At 40.2% G+C, this 22618-nt stretch overlaps 1 protein-coding gene across 4 annotated transcripts in view; it reads left to right on the top strand.

Annotated features, from left to right (window-relative positions):
- Window positions 1–22618, top strand: part of RABEP1 (rabaptin, RAB GTPase binding effector protein 1) — a 103696-nt gene that overhangs the window by 30543 nt on the left and 50535 nt on the right. For all 4 annotated transcript variants that reach the window (XM_034941375.3, XM_063598922.1, XM_055101007.2 and 1 more), the window contains 2 exons: window positions 19219–19422; window positions 22449–22609. In XM_034941375.3, coding sequence (XP_034797266.1) covers window positions 19219–19422; window positions 22449–22609 — 365 coding nt within the window. The remainder of the gene's footprint in view (window positions 1–19218; window positions 19423–22448; window positions 22610–22618) is intronic.

A 22618-nucleotide genomic window follows, 5' to 3' on the forward strand; every position in this document is an offset into this window, starting at 1 on the left:
TATTGTGTGTCACAAGAAATAGTCCTGTCTGGACTAGGCACGGTCGCACATGCCTGTAATCCTAGCAGTTTGAGAGGCTGAGGCGGGTGGATCACCTGAGGTCAGGAGTTAGAGTCCGGCCTGGCCAACATGGTGAAACCCTGTCTGTATTAAAAATACAAAAATTAGCTGGGCCTGGTGGTGGTGTGTGCCTGTAGTCCAGCTACTTGGGGAGCTCAGTTAGGAGAATTGCTTGAACCCAGGAGGCAGAAGTTGCAGTGAGCCAAGATCGCGCCACTGCACTCCAGCCTGGTCGACAGAGCGAGACTCTGTCTCAAGAGAAATAAGTTCTATCTGGTTATTCAGTATCTTTACATGAATTTATCGTCTCCCTTTTAAAATTTATGTTTTTGAATTAATCAAGCACCACTGTCAACTCTGAAATGCTATATTCTTGTCAAGATGACCTGTAATACATTTGATGTATATATAAAAGGTTGTGGTAGTATTTTCTCTGGTGATAAGTTGAAACCCAGCAGTATGATGCTGGCTAATGATATCCATTTTCTCCTTTACCTCTTATACCAAAACCTCTGTAGCTTGTTCATCCTGTCTACAGCTAATTGAAGTCAGTCTTGTCTAAACCTTGTTTGTTTTGCTTTCTTTTTCTCTGTCCCCAATAAAACTGTTAGGGTTCCTTTGTTTTCTTATTTTCTTTGAAATTATAAAATAGAATTTTCCCCAAAACTCTGAAGAAATGAAAATGACTAAGAACCTCCCATTTCTGAAATGCATTATCAACTGCAGTTTTAGATCTGTGAATTAAAGAGCTTGTAACATGGGTTGGTTCAGAAAACATGCTTGGTTTGTTAAGATTGCATTGATGCATCTAAACCCGGTAAATAGGCTTTTTGTGTACTGTTGTATCTTTACTGTCCAGAGCGCTCAGTAAACTCAGCTGGCCACAGCGAACAGTTGGGGTAGCTTTTTACAAAATTTCAAAAAAAATACCGTGATCCTTTTTGAGTTTTTGGTGGCGTTCCTAAAGAAAATGCATAGTATATAAAAGGTCAATGCTGATTATTAGTTTTTGTCTTGGCCGTTAGCCTATATCATAATAAAAATCAAATGTGAAGATTTCCCCTGAGACAGCAGCTTTTATTGTATCTACTGTGAAGTCTAAATCTAGTCTTTAATGATTGCCACAGGTGTTTACAGTATAAAGCAGGATTTTGATGTGGACAGCAGTCTCTCTTTTCTCTTTCAGGAAAACCAGGTCGAGGTAACCCTGAAAGTCCAAACATCGGTTTTCCCCCAATAGGTCCAGCTTTTGCTTTAGTGTTTGCACTTGTTTGGAGAATATCTGAAATATGAGTGCAAATGGTAATGAGAAATGCACCTTTTTACTTCTCTTACTGCCTGTTCTTTTCTTAGTACCTATTCTTTTTTTTTTTTTTTTTTTGAGATGGAGTTTTGCTCTGTCGCCCAGGCTGGAGTGCAGTGGCACGATCTTGGCTCACTGCAGCCTCTGCCTCCCAGGTTCAAGTGATTCTCCTGCCTTAGCCTCCTGAGTAGCTGGGACTACAGGCGGGTGCCACCACGCCCAGCTAGTTTTTGTATTTTTAGTAGAGTTGGGCTTTCACCACGTTTTCCAGGCTGGTCTTAGTACCCCTTCTTTTCCAAGCCGACTTCAACTGGGAATGTTATAAATATTTCTGAAAGTTTTTTTTTTTTTTTTTTGAGACGGAGTCTTGCTCTGTCACCCAGGCTGGAGTGCAGTGGCACGATCTCGGCTCACTGCAAGCTCCACCTCCCGGCTTCACGCCATTCTCCTGCCTCAGCCTCCCGAGTAGCTGGGACTACAGGCGTCCGCCACCACGCCCGGCTAATTTTTTGTATTTTTAGTAGAGACGGGGTTTCACCGTGTTAGCCAGGATGGTCTCCATCTCCTAACCTCGTGATCCGCCCACTTCAGCTTCCCAAAGTGCTGGGATTACAGGTGTGAGCCACCATGCCCGGCTATATTTCCGAAAGTTTTATTGCTTTTCTGTTGAAGTATTTTCTGATTCAGCTTTTCCTAAACTAACTTCAGAGCTTGGCATTACAGCAGTGTTTATGTTTTGTGCTTTGGAAATTTGTAGTGTTGGCAATGAGTAAGAGACGGTTACGTGAAACACAGAACAAAAGGCCATATAGTTTTCAATTTGACAAAAAATAGTAGGAATAGAGCTTATAGCTAATCACCAGAGGACACTGAAATTTTCTACTGGTGTTCAGAAGGTCTTTATACATGGTTGTAATTTATATAAAGCTGTTACGCTAACTAATCAGAATTTCAATAATGAAAAGCTAGATTTAGGAAGCTATCTGTGGTTCCAGTACTATAAACTTGCACTTAGATAGGGAAATGAAAACAGAGTATATAAAATTAACAATTAAAACCCATTAGTAATACTGTAAACAAACGATTAGAAATTAAAATAGTGTTTGCTAATAGATTTAACCAGTAGAGACGATACAGAGGTTTTAGTAAATTAGAAACCAGTACTGAGTTCTTCCTCCTAGTGAGACAAAGAGGGAAATATGAAAGAATATAAAGACATAGAGGATGAATTAAGAGCCTTCAACACACATCTGAAAAGAGTTCCAGGGGAAGAGAATGGAAGGAATAGTAAAGAATATTTGAAGAGATAATAACTTAGATTTTTACTAATAAAAAATGTGAGTCCTTAACATAAATACTGAGTACCAAACAGGAAAAATAATAGTAAATTCAGGCCGGGCATGGTGGCTCACGCCTGTAATCCCAACATTTTGGGAGGCTGAGGCGGGTGGATCACTTGAGGGCAGGAGTTTGAGACCAGCCTGGTCAACATGATGAAACCCCATCTCTACTAAAAATACAAAAAACTAGCCGAGCATGGTGGTGCACATCTGTAATCCCTGCTACTTGGGAGGCTGAGGCAGGAGAATTGCTTGAACCTAGGAGGCGGAGGTTGCAGTGAGCTGAAATTGCAGCACTGCACTCCAGCCTGGGCCACAGAGTGAGACTCCATCTCAAAAAACAAAACAAAACAAAAAGTAGTAAATTCATACCTTGACACATCTTTTGTAAGATAGAACATCAAGAATCAAAAGAAAATGTGAAAAGCTACCAGAGAAAAGAAACAATTACAATGACAGGAGATACTTCATAAACACCATAGATGCCAGAAGACAATGAAATAAGATCTCCAAAGTGCAGAGAAAAAATAATTGTCAACCTAAAATTTTATATGCTGCTAAATTATGTAAGAGTGAGGGCAAAATAAATATTTTAGGCATATAAAAACTAAGCACTTAGCCATCTACATAATCACTAAAAGTACTGCTAGTAGGTCGGCTGCAGTGGCTCATGCCTGTAATCCTATCACTTTGGGAGGCCGAGGCAGGCGGATTGCCTGAGTTCAGGAGTTTGAGAACAACCTGGGAAACACGGTGAAACCGTGTGTCTACTAAAATACAAAAAATTAGCTGGGCATGGCTGTGTGGGCCGTAGTCCCAGCTACTTGGGAGGTTGAGGCAGGAGAATGGCTTGAACCCGGGAGGTGGAGGTTGCAGTGAGCCGAGATCTTGCCACTGCATTCCACCGTGGGCGACAGAGTGAGACTCTGTCTCAAAAAAAAAAAAAAAAAAAAAAAAAAGAACTGCTGGTAGAGAGATAGACATTCGCAAAAAGAAAACATAGAGGAAATATATAGGATGTAAGAAATAGGATAGGCTGGGCACGGTGACTCATGCCTATAATCCCAGCACTTTGGGAGGCCAAGGTGGGCGGATTGCATGAGGTCAGGAGTTCAAGATCAGCCTGGCCATCGTGGTGAAACCCCGTATCTACTAGAAATGCAAAAATTAGCTGGGCGTGGTGGCAGGCGCTTGTAATCCCACCTACTCGGGAGGCTGAGGTAGGAGAATTGCCTGAACCCAAGAGACAGAGTTTGCAGTGAACTGAGATCGCGCTACTGCACTCCAGTGTCCGTGACAGAGCAAGACTCTTGTCTCAAAAAAAAAAAAAAAAAAAAAGAATATAAGAAACAATACAAAATACAGAAATTGATAAATTAAAAAAAAATTTTTTAATGTTTATCTTTTGAGATGAAGTCTTGCTCTGTCACCCAGGCTGGCGTGCTGTGGCACTATGTTGGCTGACTGCAACCTCTGCTTCCCAGGTTCAGTCGATTCTCCTGCCCTAGCCTCCTGAGTTGCTGGAATTACGGGCACCTGCTACCATGCCTGGCTAATTTTTGGAGGAGACACATCCCCACTTATTCTTTGAGGCTAGTGTTATCCTGACCTCAAAACCAAGGAAGACATCACAAGAAACTTAGCCCAGTATTACTTGGGAATATAGATGCAAAAATTCTCACAAAAGAACTAGCAAATCAAATTAAGCTACAGGTAAAAAGAATCACACAGCATGAAAAGTGGGATTCATCTCAGGAATGCAAGGTTGGTGCAACACCTGAAAATCAGTAGGATAAAAAACAGAGACACATGATCATCTTACTAGACACAGAAAAAGTATTTGACAAAACCTAACACTGTTTCATGATAAAAACACTAAAATAGGAATAGAAGGGAACTTTGTCAACCTGAAAATGGGCTTCTACAAAAAACTTACAGCTAACATCACACTTAATGTTTAAAGACCAAATGCCTTTCCCCTAAAATCAGAAACAGGACAATTATGTACACTCTGACCACTTCTGTTCAACATCTAGAAGTGAGGATCTATGTAGGGCACTTACCCAAAGAAAGAAAGAAAAAGGAAAGGAAAGGAATCCATATTGAAAAGGATATATATATATATATATACACATATATATATATACACACATATATATATATACACATATATATATACACATATATATACACACATATATATATATACACATATATATATACACACATATATATATACACATATATATATATACACATATATATATATATATATATACACACATATATATATGTAGTTTTCTGTTTGCTGGCATATAACTTTTAAAAGCCTTAACAATTTTAAAGTGATAGGTGTCTTTGTTAATGAGCTGACGGATGGCTGGCAGCCCCTAGGTAATTTCAGGATAGGGGATGGTCACCAGAAAGACCAACACAGGATTAGAGGTTGGAACTTCCAACCCTACCTCCCAACCTCCAGGGAGAGGAGAGGAGCTAAAGGTTAAGTTGATCATTAGTGGCCATTTAATCATGTCCATGTAATAAAGCCTCTAATAACTAAAAAGGATAGGGTTTGGAGAGCTTCCAGATAACTGAAGATGTGAAGGTTCCTGGTGGGTGGTGCCCCAGAGAGGGCGTAGAAGCTCCATGCTCCTTCCCACATGCCTTGTCCTGTGCACCTTTTTCTCTATATCCTTTGTAATAGTCTTTATAATAAACTGGTAAATGCAAATAAATGTTTCCCTGAGTTCTGTGAGCCCATTAACAAATTAATCAAACCTAAGGAGATGGTTGTAGGAACCTCGATTTATAGCTGGTCAGTCAGAAACACAGGTAAAATAATTTTGAAGCTTACAATTGATATCAGAAGTGGACTTCAGTCTTGTTAGACTGAATTTTCAGCTTGTATGATCTGAGTTATTTCCAGGTAGATAGTGTCAGAATTAAATTAGAGGACACCCAATGGGAGTATGCTATCAGAATTACTGATTGGTTACTGGTGGGCGAAAAGTAGTATGTGAATTATATCTCAATGAAGTTGTTACAAAAAAGTACAGTAAGCCAATGTAAGTAAAAAAAGATTACTAACGAGAAATTACTGGTATCAGAAATGAAAGAGGAGACTGTACTCTAGGTCCCATATATAGTAAAAGGATAATATAAGAAAATTATGGAACAACTTGATGATTAATAACCTTCCAAAAAAGAAAGCACTATGCCCAGTTGTGTTCACTGGTGAGTTCTATCTGCCATTTAAGGAAGAAACTATACCATGAGTTATACGAATCTCTCTGAGTCTCTATAATCTTTCAGAAGGTAGAAACAGAGGGAATACTTCCTAACTCATTCTATGAGGTCTGCATAATCCTAATCTCAAAACCATACAAAGACATTTAATGAAAACTACAGACTTACATCTGTCATGCACATAGATGCAAGATTCCTTGACAGTATCTTAGCAAATCCAATCCAACAATGTATAAAAGTTATACACTGCAGCCACGTGGCATTTGTGTAGGTACACAAGACTGGTTCAACATTCAAAAATCAATGTGTAACTTACCATATTTGAGGTGATGGATATGTTAATTGCACTGATTTGATCATTTCACAATGTATAGATGTATCAGAATACCACTTTGTACCCAATACATATATACAATTACTATTTTTCAATTAAAAAGTTTAGGCCGGGCGTGGTGGCTCATGCCTGTAATCCCAGCACTTTGCGAGGCCGAGGTGGGTGGATCACGAGGTCGGGGGTTCCAGACCATCCTGGCCAACATGGTGAAACCCCGTCTCTGCTAAAATACAAAAAATTAACCGGGTGTGGTGGTGCACACCTGTAATCCCAGCTACTAGGGAGGCTGAGGCAGGGGAATTGCTCGAGCCCAGAGGCAGAGATTGCAGTGAGCTGAGATCATGCCACTGCACTCCAGCCTGGTGACAGAATGAGATTCTGTCTCAAAAAAAAAAAAAAAAAAAAAAAAAACAGAAAAACAAAAAAAGCAAACTTATGTATATTTTTTTCCTTTTTGAGGTGGAGTCTCACTTCATCACCCAGGCTGGAGTGCAGTGCTGCAATCTCGGCTCACTGCAACCTCTGCCTCCCAGGTTCAAGTGATTTTCCTGCCTCAGTCTCCCAAGTAGCTAGGATTACAGGCGCCCGCCACCACACCTGGCTGATTTTTGTATTTTTAGTAGAGATGGGGTTTCACCATGTTGGCTAGGCTGGTCTCGAACTCCTGACCTCAATCTGCCTGCCTTGGCCTCCCAAAGTGTTGGGATTACAGGCGTGAGCTACCACACCCAGCCTACCCGAGAAATTTAACAAGGATATTGAAATAATTAAAAAATTAAACAGAAGTCTTAGAACTGATAAATAGATTTTCTCAACTGGAAAATTCATCAGAGGCTCTCAGTAGCAAAATGGATCAAGCAGAGGAAAGAAGCAGTGACCTTGAAGACAGGCTGTTTGAAAATACAAAGAGGACAAAAAAGAATGAAAAGCAGTGAAGATGACCTACAGGATGTAGAAAATTATTTCAAAAGACCAAATCTAAGAATTGTTGGTCTTCAAGAGGGAGTTGAGCAAGAGCAAGAGTAGAAAGCTTATTCAAAGAAATAGCAGAAAACTCTCCAAAACTTGAGAAGGATATAAATATCCACATGCAGGAAGGCCAGAGGACACCAAAGAGATTTGTCCCAAATAAAACCACCCCAAGGTATATAATAACCAACTCTCAATGGTCAAGGACAAAGAGAGGATCCTAAAAGTAGCAAGAGAAAAGTAGCAAATAACCCTAATGGAGCTTCAGTCAGTTTGTCAACAGACTTCTGTTACCAAACCATAAAGGTAAGGAAGGAGTGGAATGACACCTTCAATGTGCTGAAAGAAAAAAAAAATTTTAACATCTAAGAATTGTATATCCAACAAAGTTATCCTTCAAATATGAAGGAGAGATACATTCTTTCCCAGACAGAAGTTTGAGAGAATTGACCACTACCAGACCCATCCCACAAGAAATGCTAAAGGGAGTTCTTCCATTTGAAATTTAAAAAATGCTAACACACCAAAAAAAAAAAAAAAAAAAAAAAAAAGAAACACACTGGTAAAATTAAGTACATGGACAGACTCAGACATGGACAGAGTTAGACTCTTAATACTGCAGTTGATAACTCTAGTATAAAGCCCAAAAGACAAATCTACCAAGAATAGTAATAGCTATGGCAGCCTATTCAGAGATAGGTAATGTAGATACATGTAAGTTGAGACAACTAAAATTCAAAATGTGGGGAAAGTGGAGCTAAGTTGTAGAAGTTTTTTTCCCACTTATTTCTTTGTTTCTATTTTTTAAAATAAGTTGTCTTTAAAGTAACTTGTTATCTACAAGATGTTTTTTGTAAGCCTTGTGATAAACACAAAACAAAAACCTATAATAGACTGACTAAAAATAAAAAGCAATGAATTAAGACATACTACCAGAAAAAATCACTTAGCCCCAAAGACAGAAAGAAGAGAGGAGTTACAAAACAACCAGAAAACAAGCAATAAAATGGCAGTAGTAAGTCCTTTCTTATAGATAATAACAACACTGAATGTATATGGACTCAGTTCTCCAATTTAAAGCCTGAGTGGCTGAATGGTTAAAGAAACAAGCCCCAACTATATACTGCCTACAAGAAACCCACTTTGGCTGGGTGCAGTGGCTCATGCCTGTAATCCCAATATTTTGGGAGGTTGAGGTGGGAGGATCACTTGAGCCCAGGAGTTTGAGGCCAGCCTGGGCAGCAAAGTGAGACCCTGGCTCTACAAAAAATAAAACTGGCTGAGTGCAGTGGCTCACACCTGTAATCCCAGCACTTTGGGAGGCCAGGGTGGGAGGATTGCTTGAGCCCAGGAGATGGAGACCAGCCTGGGCAACAAACTGAGACACCATCTCTACTAAAAAATACAAAAATTAGCCAGATGTGGTGGCATGTGCCTGTAGTCCCAGCTACTTGGAAGCCTGAGGTGAGAGGATCGTTTAAGCCCAGGAAGTCAAGGCTGCAGTGAGCTGTGATTGTGCCACAGCACTCCAGCCTGGGTGACAGAGCAAGACCCTATCTCAAACGAACAAAGCAAAAATTAGCTGGGCATGCTGGCATGTGCCTGTGGTCCCAGATACACAGTAGGCTGAGGCAGGACTGAGTTGCTTGAGCCTGAGAGGTTGAGGCTGCAGTGAGCCGTATTTGTGCCTCTGCACTCCAGCCTGGGTAGCAGAGCATGACCGTGTCTCAAAAAAAATAACCCAAGAAAGAAACCCACTTTACCTGTAAAGATACACATAAAATGAAAGTGAAGAGCTAGTAAAGGATATTTCATGCAACTGGAAACCAAAAAAGAGCAGGAGTAAGTAAGTATACCTATGTCAGATTAAAATAGACTACAAATCTAAGACTTAAGAACAGCTAGGTGCAGTGGCTTATACCTGTAATCTCATTGCTTTGGGAGGCCTAGGTGAGATCATTTGAAGCCAGGAGTTTGTGATTAGCCTGGGCAACCCTGTCTCTAAAACAAAATTTAAAATTTAAAAATTAGCCAGGAAGCCGGGTGCGGTGGCTCACGCCTCTAATCCCAGCACTTTGGGAGGCCAGGGCGGGTGGATCACCTGAGGTCAGGCATTCAAGACCAGCCTGGCCAACATGGTGAAACCCCATCTCTACTAGAAATACAAAAAACTAGCCTGGCATGGAGGTGGGCGCCTGTAATTGCAGCTACTTGGGAGGCTGAGGCAGGAGAATCGCTTGAACCCAGAGGGCGGAGGTTGCAGTGAGCTGAGATTGTGCCATTGCACTCCAGCCTGGGCAACAGAAGTGAAACGCCATCTCAAAAAAAATTAGCCAGGCATGGTGGTACATGCTTGTAGTCCCAGCTACTTGGGAGGCTGAGGTGGGAGAATCCCTTGAGCCCAGGAGTTTGAGGTTGCAGTGAGCTATGATTGTGCCACTCTGCATGCCAAGTCTGGGTGACAGTGAAACTGTCTCAAAAGAAAAAAAAGAAAAGACCGTAAAAAGAGGAAAAAAGGGTCATATAATAATAAAGGGGTCAATTCAGCAAGAGGACAATTATAAATATCTATGCACCTAACACTGGTACTTCCAAGTACATATAAAACAATTAGCCAATCTGATGGGTGAGAGAGACTGCAATACGATAATAGAGGACTTTGTCACTCCACTCTTAGTAATGAACAGATTATCCAGGCAGCAAATCAACAAAGAGACATCAGAATTAAACTACACAGTAGATACGGAAATCCTTGAAAAAAATACTAGCAAGCTGAATTCAACAACATATTAAAAAGATCAGCCACCACGATCAAGTAGATTACTCCTGAGGATGCAAGGATGGTTCGATATACACAAATAAAGAAATGTGATACATCACATTAACATAACCAAGAACAAAAGCCATATGGTTGGCCAGGTGCAGTGGCTCATGCCTGTAATCCCAACACTTTGGGAGGCCGAGGCGGGTGGATCACTTGAGGCCAGGAGTTTGAGACCAGCCTGGCCAACATGGTGAAACTCCGTCTTTACAAAAAATTCAAAAAATTAGCCGGGTATGGTGGTGCACACCTGCAATCCCAGCTACTCTGGAGGCTGAGGCATGAGAATTGCTTGAACCCGGGAGATGATGTTGCAGTGAGTTGAGATTATGCCACTGCACTCCAGCCTGGGTGATGGAGTGAGAGACTGTCTCAAAACAAACAAACAACAACAACAAAAACTGTTATGGTTATATCAATAGATGCTGCACAAGCATTCAGTAAAATTCAGCACCTCTTTATGATACAAACCCTCATCAAATTGTGTGTCGAAGGAACATACCTCAAAATAATGAAGGCCATCCATACATGACAAACCCACAACTAGCATCATACTGGATGGGGAAGAGTTGAAGGCCTTTCCTCTGAGATCTGGAACAAGGACGCCCACTTCAGCCAGTTTTATTTAATATAGTATTGGAAATTGCAGCCAGAACACTTAGGCAAGAGAAATAAAGGGCATCCAAATTGGAAAGCATGAAGTTAAGTTTGTCTTGTTCACAGATGACACAGTCTTATATTTAGAAAAACTTAAAGACACCACCAAAAAACTGTTGACTGATAACTTTAGTAAAATCACAGGACACAAAATCAGTACACAAAAATCATTAGCATTAATATATACCAACAGTGAACAGCCTGAAAAAGAAATCAAAGCAATCCCATTTACAGTGGCTACAAAACACACACACACACACACACACACACACACACACACACACACACACACACACACACCACAGACCATCTTTCCATTTGTGTGTGTGTCCTCTTCAATTTCTTTCATTGGTGATATATATATATATCTCTCTAGGAACCTATCTATCTATCTATCTATCTATCTATCTATATATATATATATATATCTAGGAATCAATTTAACCAAAGAAGCGAAAGATCTGTAAAACACCAATGAAAGAAATTGAAGAGGACACACATACAAATGGAAAGATGGTCTGTGGTCATGGATTTAGGAGAATTAATATTGTTGAAATGACAATACTATCCAAAGCAATTTACAGATTCAATACAAGTCCTATCAAAATACCAATGACATTTTTCACAGAAACAGAAAAATCTTAAAATTTATATGGAACTGTGAAAGACCCTGTATAGCCAAAGCTATACTTAGCAAAGGTAACAAAGCTGGAGGAATCACACTATATAACATGAAAATTTACTACAAAGCTATAGTAACCCAATCAGCATGGCACTGGCATAAAAACTGACACGTAGACTAATGGAACAGAATAGAGTACCCAGAAACAAATCCATGCATTTTGCAGTCAACTCATCTGCAACAAAGGCACCAAGAATATTCAATGAGAAAAGGAAAGTCTCTTCAATAAATGGTGGTAGGATGACTGGGTAACCATTTGCAGAAGAATGAAATTAGGCCCCATCTCTCTCCATATACACAACAATCAAAGTAGATTAAAGACTTAAATCTAAGACCTGAAACTATGAAGCCACTAGAGGAAAACACTGGGGAAACAGACATTGGTCTGAGCAAAGATTTGTGTGTATGTAAGACCTCAAAAGCATAGGCAAAAATAGACAAATGGGATTGCATCAGGCTAAGAAGCCTCTGCACAATAAGGGAAACAAAGTGAAGAGACAAGCTACAGAATGGGAGAAAATATTTGCAAACTACCCATCTCATAAGGGATTAATAACTACAATGTATAAAGAAGATTTGTTAAAGAAGCAAATCTTATTTAAACACAAAAGATTCAAATAGGCATTTTTCAAAAGACGTAAATGGCCAAGAGGTATGTGAAAAGATGCTCAACATCACTAATCATTAGAGAAATGCAAAGCAAAACTACAATGGGATATCCTGTCACCGCAGTCAAAATTGCTTTTATCAGAAAGACAGGCATTCATCCACTGATGGTGGGAATGTAAGTTAGTACAGCCACTGTGGAGAATAGTATGGAGGTTCCTCAAAAGACTAAAATAAGAGTTGCCATATGATCCAGCAATTCCACTATTGGGTATATATCCGAAAGAAATGAAATCGCTGGGCATGGTGGCTCATGCCCAAAGTGCTAGCACTTTGGGAGGCCGAGGCAGGTGGATTGCCTGAGCTCAGGAGTTCGAGACCAGCCTGGGCAACATGGTGAAACCCCGTCTCTACTAAAAAAGCAAAAACAAACCAAAAAAAACCCCAAAAATTATCTAGGCGTAGTGGTGCCTGCCTGTAATCCCAGCTACTTGGGAAGCTGAGGCAGGAGAATCGCTTGAACCCGGGAGGTGGAGGTTGCAGTGAGCCAAGATCGTGCCACTGCACTCCAACCTGGGCAACAAGAGCAAAACTCCGTCCAAAAAAAAAAAAAAAAAAAAGGAAAGAATGAAATCCTGTCATTTGCAGCAACATGGATGGAACTGGAAGTCATTATGTTAAATGAAATAAGCCAAGCACTGAAAGACAAGTATCACATGGTCTCACTTGTGGAGGCTAAAAAAGTGGATCTCATGAGAAGATAGACTAGATTGGTGGTACGAAGGTCAGGGAAAGCGGGGGTCGGGGAAGATGAAGAGAAGTTGATTAATGGGTATGAGTATGTGGTTTGATAGAAGAAATAAGACCTAGTGTTAAACAGATCAATAGGGTGACTCTTGTTTACAGTAATCTATTCTAGATTTCAAAATAGAAGAATTCGAATGGTTCTAGCATAAAGAAAAGACAACCCTTGGTGTCCATGGGATGAAAGAAAAAAAAAAACGACAAATATTTAGGGTGATAGATACCCGAACTACACCCAGTTTGATTTTTACAAGTTACATTAATGTAGTATCACATGTACTTTAACTATGTACATGTGCATCAATAAAAATAAAATGCAACAGTAACAAAATGAACAGCCCCATTACCACATGGGCAGAAGACCCAAACACCTCACTAAAGAGTCTATGCAGACGGCAAGTAAGTATATGAAAAGATGATTAGACTGTGAGAATGGCCTAAATCCAAAATACTGCCGATACCAAAAAATGCTGGTGAGGATGTGGAGCAACAGCAGCATTCATTGCTGGTGGGAATGCAAAATGATGTAGCCACTTTGGGATGTAAGTTTAGTGCTTTCTTACAAAACTAGGCCTACTCTTGCCTTTTGATTCAGCAGTCATGCTCCTTGGTATGCAATTAAATGACTTGAGAAGCTTTGTCCCAAAACTTGCACAAATATATATATAACAGCTTTATTCATAATTGTCACAACTTGGAAGCATGGAAGATGTCCTTCAATAGGTTAATGGATGAATACACTGGTATATTGAGACAGTGGAATATTATTCCATGCTAAAAAGGAATGAGCTATTAAGTCATGAACAGACATGGAGGAATGTTAATGCAAACTACTAAGTGAAAGAAGGCAATTTGAAAAGGCCATATACTGTATGATTCCAAGCATATGACAGTCTAGAAGAGGCAAAACTGTGGAAACAAAAAAAAGATCAGTGGTTGCCAGGGGTAGGAGGAAGAGGGGGTGAATATGTAGAGTACAGAGAATTTTTAGAGCAGTGAAACTATTTTATATGATACTGTGGTGGTGGGAACATGTCGTTACACATTTGTTAAAACCCATAGAATGTAGCACATTTAAGAGTGAACCCTAGTGTAAACGAAGTGGGTGATGATAGTGTGCCAGTGTGGGTTCATCAGTTGTATCAAATGTGCCACTGTGGTACAGGGTGCCTGTAGTAGAGGAGTGTGGATGTACAGGGGTGTGGGGCATATGGGAAACCTCTGTATTTTCTGCTCAATTTTGCTGAGAACCTGAAACTGCTAAAACGTTTATTAAAAAAAATAAGAAAATACAGTTATGCATTGCTTCGTGATGGCGATACATTCTCAGAAATGCATCGTTTGGTGATTTTGTCCGTGTGCGAACGCGGAATGTACTGACAAAAACCTAGATGGTATATAGCCTACTACACATGTAGGCTACATGGTATAGCCTATTGCTACTAAACTGAAAAGCTGTACAGCACGTTACTGTACTGAATGCTGTAAGCAGTTACAACACAGTGATATTTTTGTATTAAACATAGCTAAACAGGCTGGGCACGGTGGCTCACGCCTGTAATCCCAGCACTTTGGGAGGCCGAGGTGGGCGGATCACCTGAGGTCAGGAGTTCGAGATCAGCCTGGCCAACATGGCGACACTCCATCTTTACCCAAAATACAAAAATTAGCCGGGTGTGGTGGCACATGCCTGTAATCCCAGCTACTTGGGAGACTGAGGCAGGAGAATCGCTTGAACTTGGGAGTTGGAGGTTGCAGTGAGCCGAGATCATGCCACTGCACTCCAGCCTGGGCGACAGAGTGAGATTCTGTCTCAAAAAAAAAAAAAAAACAACCCCAAAAAAACAAACAAAACCCAAAAAGCAACATAGCTAAACATAGACAAGATGTTTGGCAGTACGATGTTACCATGGCTAGATGTCACTAGGCAGTAAGAATTTTTCAGCCCCTATAATCTCATGTAGCCACTGTCGTGTATGTTTTTTGTTGTTGACTAAAACGTGATTATTTTGCATGTGACTATGTGTCTGAGATTTGTCTCACAATATATATGGAGTACATATGGATGGATTGGGGATGATTTGCCATGAGTGTATGGTTACTGGAGCTGGCTGGTGCATACATGAATTTTATAATAATTTTTGGTATCTGGTAGGGCAAATTTCCCCACTTACTCAAAATGATCATTACCTTTTTGTTAAACTTTTTCTTACGTAAACATTTAAAAATAGACAAAAGTAGGCAAAACAGTATAAAGCTATGTTAGACAGTATATAAAGTATTGGCATGAAAATAGACAATTTTTATAGAACAGAGTTCCCCAAATGGGACCCTCACAAATGTGAAAATTTGAAATATGACAAAGATGACATTGTCAAAATGGGAAAAGACTGGGACAATGGGCATAGGACAATGAGAACGTCTATACAGATAAAGCAGGTTTCAGTTTCACACCTGATACCTGTGAACATAATATATGATATATTGAGACTGTGATATTCTAATTAATGAGTGAAGTAGTTATCAACAGTCAACAATGTTGAGGGCTAAGAAGTAACTGCAAAAGAACATTAAGGTTTCAAAACCTGCAACGTAAGTAAAGATGTAACATATACGCACTGTAATGATAAACCCAAATTCCTGACAGTTGTTACCTCAGAGGAAGGTAGTGTATTTGTGATGTTTTGTTTCCTGAAGTTAAAAAGAAATGGAAGGAGATGTAGCAAAATATTAAAAATGATGGATCTAGGTGATAGGTAATAGGTGCCCATTATAGGATTTTTTATATTGTTTCTATGCTTGAAGTAGTTTATAATGCTTTATAGCATTAGTATAGGCCAGGCGTAGTAGCTCATGCCTGTAATCCCAGCACTTTGGGAGGCTGAGGTGGGCAGATCACTTGAGCCTAGGAGTTGGAGACTAGCCTGGGCAGCATGACAAAACTCCCTCTCTACAAAAAGATATAAAAATTAGCTGGGTGTATTGGCATGTGCCTATAGTCCCAGCTACGTGGGAAGCTGAGGTGAGAGGATCACTTCAGCCTGGGAGGCAGAGATTGCAGTGAGCTGAGGTCTCACCACTGCACTCCAGCCTGGGCGATAGAGTGAGACGCCGTGTTAAAAAAAAAAAAAAAAAAAAAAGCCGGGCGCAGTGGCTCACGCCTGTAATCCCAGCACTTTGGGAGGCCGAGGCAGGTGGATCACGAGGTCAGGAGTTCAAGACCAGCCAGGCCAAGATGGTGAAACCCTGTCTCTACTAAAACTACAAAAATTCGCCAGGCGCAGTGGCAGGCGCCTGTAATCTCAGCTACTCGGGAGGCTGAGGCAGGAGAATCACTTGAACCTGGGCGGCAGAGGTTGCGCCACTGCACTCCAGCCTGGGCGACAGAGTGAGACTGTCTCAAAAAAAAAAAAAATAAATTATTAGTATAACCAAATGAAGTACTTGAATCTTGTTTTGATCTTAATTTAAACAAGTATTCAGAAAGACTTTTTTTTTTTTTGTCAATTGGAGAAGTTTTACCAGAGATTTGGTATTAGTTATCAGGCAGTTGTTAATTTTGTTTTGTGTGACAGTGGCACTTTGTTTATATAAGAAACTGTCCATATTTTTAGAGATGCATCTGTACAGTACGTTAGATAATGTAGTATTTCTGGGGCTTGCTTTAAAATACTACAGGAAAGAAAAAGGATAGTTTAAATAAGCATGGCAGGCTGGGTGTGGTGGCTCACGCCTGTAATCCTAGCACTTTGGGAGGCTGAGGCGGGCGATCACCTGAGGTCAGGAGTTCAAGACAAGCCTGGCCAACAAGGCGAAACCCCGTCTCTACTAAAAAATACAAAAATTAGCTGGGCGTGGTGGCACGCGCCTGTAATCCCAGCTACTCGGGAGGCTGAAGCAGGACAATCTGTTGAACCCGGGAGGCAGAGGTTGCAGTGAGCCAAGATCGTGCCACTGCACTCTAGCCTGGGCAACAAGAGCGAGACTCCGTCTCAAAAAAATAAATAAGCATGGCAAATCTTAATACCTTTTGAGTCTTGGTGAAAGCTATATGAAGGATTGTTGTAGTATACCCTCAGCTTTTGAATATGTTTGAAAATCTTAATAATTACATATACAGCAGTAAAAGCAATAAACGAATGTTAGAACTCCTACTGTTGGCAAACATAATGTTTGAAATGCTTTACTACAAAAAATTAAGATTTTCTAACTTTATTTTAAACTTCTGTCTCCTGTTTTTTTGTATTTATATATATAAATATAACATTCATATATATGTTCATATATATATATAACTAAAGTTACTGTTGACCAAGTCTTCCTCCAGGCTCTCTATTTCACTTTTAAGTGCCAAAAATGGATATTTAGGCTTGGTATTTGTTTACAGTTTTTCTGTTCATAATGACAACATGGTAGTGAATAGCTCTGGGTAATCTCCAGCAAATCAAAAGTACCAGAGGTAATTAGCATGAGGACCTGTTAAGTGTATAAACTTGAGCCTTGATAAAATTGTAGTACCCAAAAATGAATAAAGTATCCCAGAAATAATGCTTTTTCTTTTTTCACATTTTATGAAACAGTTTAACACTCAGAATACAGAGTTGACACACACAAACTTTTCCTTTGTGGTTTCACGTGTTTACATCTTTCTGGGTCTGTCTATTTGCATGCCTACCACAACTTCCCAGGTGTCCGTCTTTAAGCGACTTCACACAATTACTTTTTGTAATTAATGTTCTTAAAACTGTCTTTGGCTAGAGATTCAAAATATTTTAAGAGTGATGGAAACTGATGTTGAGAGAGTAAAGATTTCAAAACAACTTAGCATGACTAGGTATTTCCCTCTGTGACTTTGACTACCAAATCATTAACTCCTGTGATAACAATGAACATTTCACAACGTTTAAAAGTTCTCTTATTTTACTATTGGATTTTTATAAGTAGTTAGAAATTTATGCAAGAAAGTATTGCCACTGTCTTCATGAGGAAACTGAGGCTTGAGAATCTTGTGATTTCCTTAAAGTCATACAGCTGGTTAGCGGTAGAATTAGACCTTAAATCAGTTTATTTTCATGGTCAGTTTGGCTCAGTTATTGTGCTTTGGAGAGGAAATTGATACTTTTACAAAGATGAACAATTTTTTTTTTCATAAATACCTTACAACTTTAGATGCTAAAAGGCGTAAGTTAAGGCCGGGCGCGGTGGCTCACACCTGTAATCCCAGCGCTTTGGGAGGCTGAGGCGGGAGGATCATTTCAGCCCAGGAGGCCAAGACCAGCCTGGGCAGCGTAGTGAAACTTTGTCTCTACAAGAAATTTCAAAAATTAGCCGGGCGTGATGGTGCATGCCTGCAGTCCTAGCTACTCAGGAGGCTGAGGTGGGGGGATCGCTTGAGCCCAGGAATTTGAGGTTATAGTGGTCTATGATTGCGTCACTGCACTCCAGCCTGTGCGACAATTGAGACCCTATCTCTTAACTTTTTTTTTTTTTTTTTTTTTTTTTTAAGAAACACAGCGGCTGACTGGGAAAAGTTTTGTAAGAGAAGACAGACTTAATATCCAGAATATATAAAATGCTCTTACAGATCAGAAGGAAAATCATTCATTAGAAGCAAATGTAAAGAATGTCACCAAAGAGGAAATGAGTCACTAGTACATATATGAAAAGATGTTCAAACTCCTTATTAACAGGGAAAATGTAGATTAAAGTGACCATTTGCTACCCATGATATTTACAAGAATTTTTAAAAGATGGAAAATAGTGACTGTTGTTAAGGGTATGGGAAAACAATCACACATCCCTGTATACTGTTGATAAGTTCATCTTTTTTTTTGAAGTTAGTTTGGCCAAACATATGTTCTGCCTGGGCTTAAACCATGTAGTAGGCACATTACATCAACTTAGTATTTAAAAGATGGTAAGAGGGAGCCGAGAAATTAATGCTAACTTTAAAGAACATACGTCTAGTCACTGCCATGTGCTCTGGCTTTCTTTTCTCTTTTATTAAATATTTTTTGAATGTTTGTGGAAGGTAATGTACTAATTAGCGTTTCCAATAAATTATCATTACAACAACCTTGTGAGGTGGCTATTTTTAACTTCCGTTTTGCAGATGTGGATACTTAGGCCAGAGAGATTAAATAACATGACCAAGTTCATTTAGTCAGCAGACGGGAATGCGTAAATTGAGCTCTAAAACCATGACTGTAACTACTGGATCATTAGATAGATAGTAACAATTGATTTGTGATACCCAGCTTACCTTAAATCTCACCTCTATTAAAAGGGTGTCATTTTGTATGTTTATATTTTAAAATTTAATACCTTATTTCTTTATTGGAATGCCAGTCTGATCAAAGTGAACATTAATGGACTATCTTTTACTTTTCTCTCCAGAGGATCTGAAGAGGCAAAATGCAGTATTACAAGCTGCACAAGATGATTTGGGACACCTTCGAACCCAGCTGTGGGAAGCTCAAGCAGAGATGGAGAATATTAAGGCGATTGCCACAGTCTCTGAGAACACCAAGCAAGAAGCTATAGATGAAGTGAAAAGACAGTGGAGAGAAGAAGTTGCTTCACTTCAGGCTGTTATGAAAGGTAAAGACAGAGAAAGATCAATTTTGTGATTTTCTAAGATATCCGATTCTGATGATTGAGAATATTTTCAGAGAATCTTAAAATATATACAGAGTTTCATTTGTGGTTTTATGTACTGTCATCATCAAGATATACTTTCAGATAAAAGAGAAGTCACTAATAACATAAATGGATATATCAATCGTATCTAACTTAATAATGGAGAGTTATAATAGGAATGTTATAGAGATAATGCATTAAATGAGGACTATAGTTCATTGTAAGGCTTAAAAGTCGATTTCTTCTAGGAGGCAGGCTAGTAATCTCAAATAATTAAGCTGTATGGGCACAGGGAATGTGCTGGAGTAGAGAGAGCTGCCATGCAAAGGGTAAAGTAACTGTTTACATTGATGAGCTTCAGCTAATTATTGCCCTTCCAGTGTAGTTTGGCCATATGTTTTAGAATTTTTTTTTTTTTTTGAGATGGAATCTCGCTCTGTTGCCCAGCTTGGAGTGCAGTGGCGCAGTCTCAGCTCACTGTACTTGCTGCAACCTCTGCCTCCCGGGCTCAAGCGATTCTCCTGCCTCAGCCTCCCGAGTAGCTGGGATTACAAGCATGTGCCACCACGCCCAGCTAATTTTGTATTTTTAGTAGAGACGGGATTTCGCCATGTTGGTCAGGCTGGTCTTGAACTCCTGAGACCTCAGGTGATCCACCTGCCTCAGCCTCCCAAAGTCCTGGGATTACAGGTGTGAGCCACAGCGCCTGGCCTGGTTTAGATTTTTTAAGAAACTTTGTATGTGAAATCTTCACTGCACGCTGTTGGGTAGAATGGCCTATGGGCTAAGGTAGGCTTCATGGGCTGCCAGCTTATGACCTTTCGTCTAAAAGAAGAGACGTAGTTTATTCTCAGACTCCTTTTGGCACTAGTGCTGAATTACTTCCCAAATTTCTGAGAAGATGATGATGAAACAAAGTAAGTTGTCACTGAATCTTTGGGTTCCTGGAATTAGTTAATATTCTATTTTATTTTTTACTTTTTGAGATGGAGTCTCACTCTGTTGCCCAGGCTGGAGTGCAGCGGCACCATCTCGGTTCAGTGCAACCTCCGCCTTCCAGGTTCAAGCGATTCTCCTGCCTCAGTCTCCCAAGTAGCTGGGACTACAGGCGCATGCCACCACGCCCGGCTAATTTTTTGTATTTTTAGTAGAGACTGGGTTTCACCATGTTAGCCAGGATGGTCTCGATCTCCTGACCTCGTGATCTGCCCGCCTCGGCCTCCCAAAGTGCTGGGATTACAGGTGTGAGCCACCATGCTGGGCCCAGATTAGTTAATATTCTAAATGTGAAATAGTGATGACTTTTTCCACCGTGTTTGCAATTGTGTATCACTTTTTGCCTTAGTGCTCTTTATAAAAAGGCAGGTGAGGCTAGCCCTATTTCTGAGTGTATAGCTATGGCCTAGAGATTACTCTAGGCTTCATATAACAAACCTAACTACAGTGGCTTACCGAATTAGGAGTTCCTTTTTCTCCCAGAACACGAAATCCAAAGGTAGATAATCTAGGCCTGGTTGCATTGGTTCCATGATGTCAACAATGCCTCAAACTCCTTCAGCCCTTCTGTTCTTTCATCCTTAGCATATGGTTTTCAACTTAATCTTTGCCTCAGCTGAAAAATAGCTGCTTCTCCTTCAGTCTGCATCAGAAAAGCAAAAATTTTCTAGAACTACCCAGCATATCCCTCTCACTTTGTTGACCAAGTGTGTGGTCACTCATAACTACAAGGGAAACTGGACAATGTAGTTTTAAAATTGCGCACATTGATTTCCTAAACAAAATTGGAGTCTTACTGGTAAGGAGGAAGTAGTGGAAATTAATGGGCAATCAACAGGGTCTGTCACCTAGTGGTTTTTTTTTTTTTTTTTGAGATACGTAGGCTTGAGTGCAGTGGTGTGATGTTGGCTCACTGCAACCTCCGCCTCCTGGGTTCAGGCAATTTTCGTGCCTCTGCCTTCCAAGTAGCTGGGACCACAGACATGGCGACATCACACCCAAATAATCTTTTCTTTTTTTTCCCTTTCCCTTCCCCTTTCCTTCTCTTTTTTTTTGAGACAGAGTCTCACTCTGTCACCCAGGCTGGAGTGCGGTGGCACGATCTCGGCTCACTGCAACCTCTGCCTCCCGGGTTCACGTGATTCTCCTGCCTCAGCCTCCCGAGTAGCTGGGACTACAGGTGCCTGTCACCACGCCCAGCTAATTTTTGTATTTTTAGTAGAGATGGGGTTTCACCTTGTTGGTCAGGCTGGTCTCGAACTCCTGACCTCAGGTGATCCACCCGCCTCGGCCTCCCAAAGTGGTGGGATTACAGGCGTGAGCCACCACACCCGGCAATTTTTCTATCTTTGGTAGAGACGGGGTTTTGCCATGTCGGCCAGGCTTGTCTTGAAATCCTGGCTTCAAGTGATCTGCCCGTCTGCCTCCCACAGTGCTAGGATTACAGGTGTGTGTGAGCCACTATGCCCGGCCACGTTTTAAGATTATATTAAAGAGAAAGCCATTTTTTTAAAGACCTTATAGAGTTTGCCTCAACTTACAATCTTGGGTTCTGGTAAACTATTCCAGAAATATATCCCTTTTCTTATACTTTCAGGTAGTGGGATTGGAGCGACATGTTATATTTGCCTTGGGAGCCATAGTATAGTGTCTAAGAACATAGATTTTGGAGTTGGCCTTAAGTTCGAATTCTAGCTTTGCTTCATTCTGGGCATGAAACATTGGCCAGACTATTTAATCTTTCCTAAGGTTTTCTCCTTCGTAAAATAATATATGACACAGGTTTATTGTGAAGATTAGAAGTGATGATTTAAAGCCCTTATTTCTGTATATAATAAGAACTACAACTAGTTTGTCTTGTTTTTTAGTGAATTAAACATTTTCCAGAAATTAGACGTAAGCTTTTTATATAACTTTAAAAAATTTAGTGTGCCAGGTTATTTTTTTTTTTCATAATGCTTAGATGTGAAATATGTGGTGATGTTTTGTAGAAACAGTTCGTGACTATGAGCACCAGTTCCACCTTAGGCTGGAGCAGGAGCGAACACAGTGGGCACAGTATAGAGAATCCGCAGAGAGGGAAATAGCTGATTTAAGAAGAAGGCTGTCTGAAGGTCAAGAGGAGGAAAATTTAGAAAATGAAATGAAAAAGGTATGAAGG

The sequence above is a fragment of the Pan paniscus genome, chromosome 19 (genome assembly GCF_029289425.2).
Source record: "Pan paniscus chromosome 19, NHGRI_mPanPan1-v2.0_pri, whole genome shotgun sequence".
NCBI lineage: Eukaryota > Metazoa > Chordata > Mammalia > Primates > Hominidae > Pan > Pan paniscus.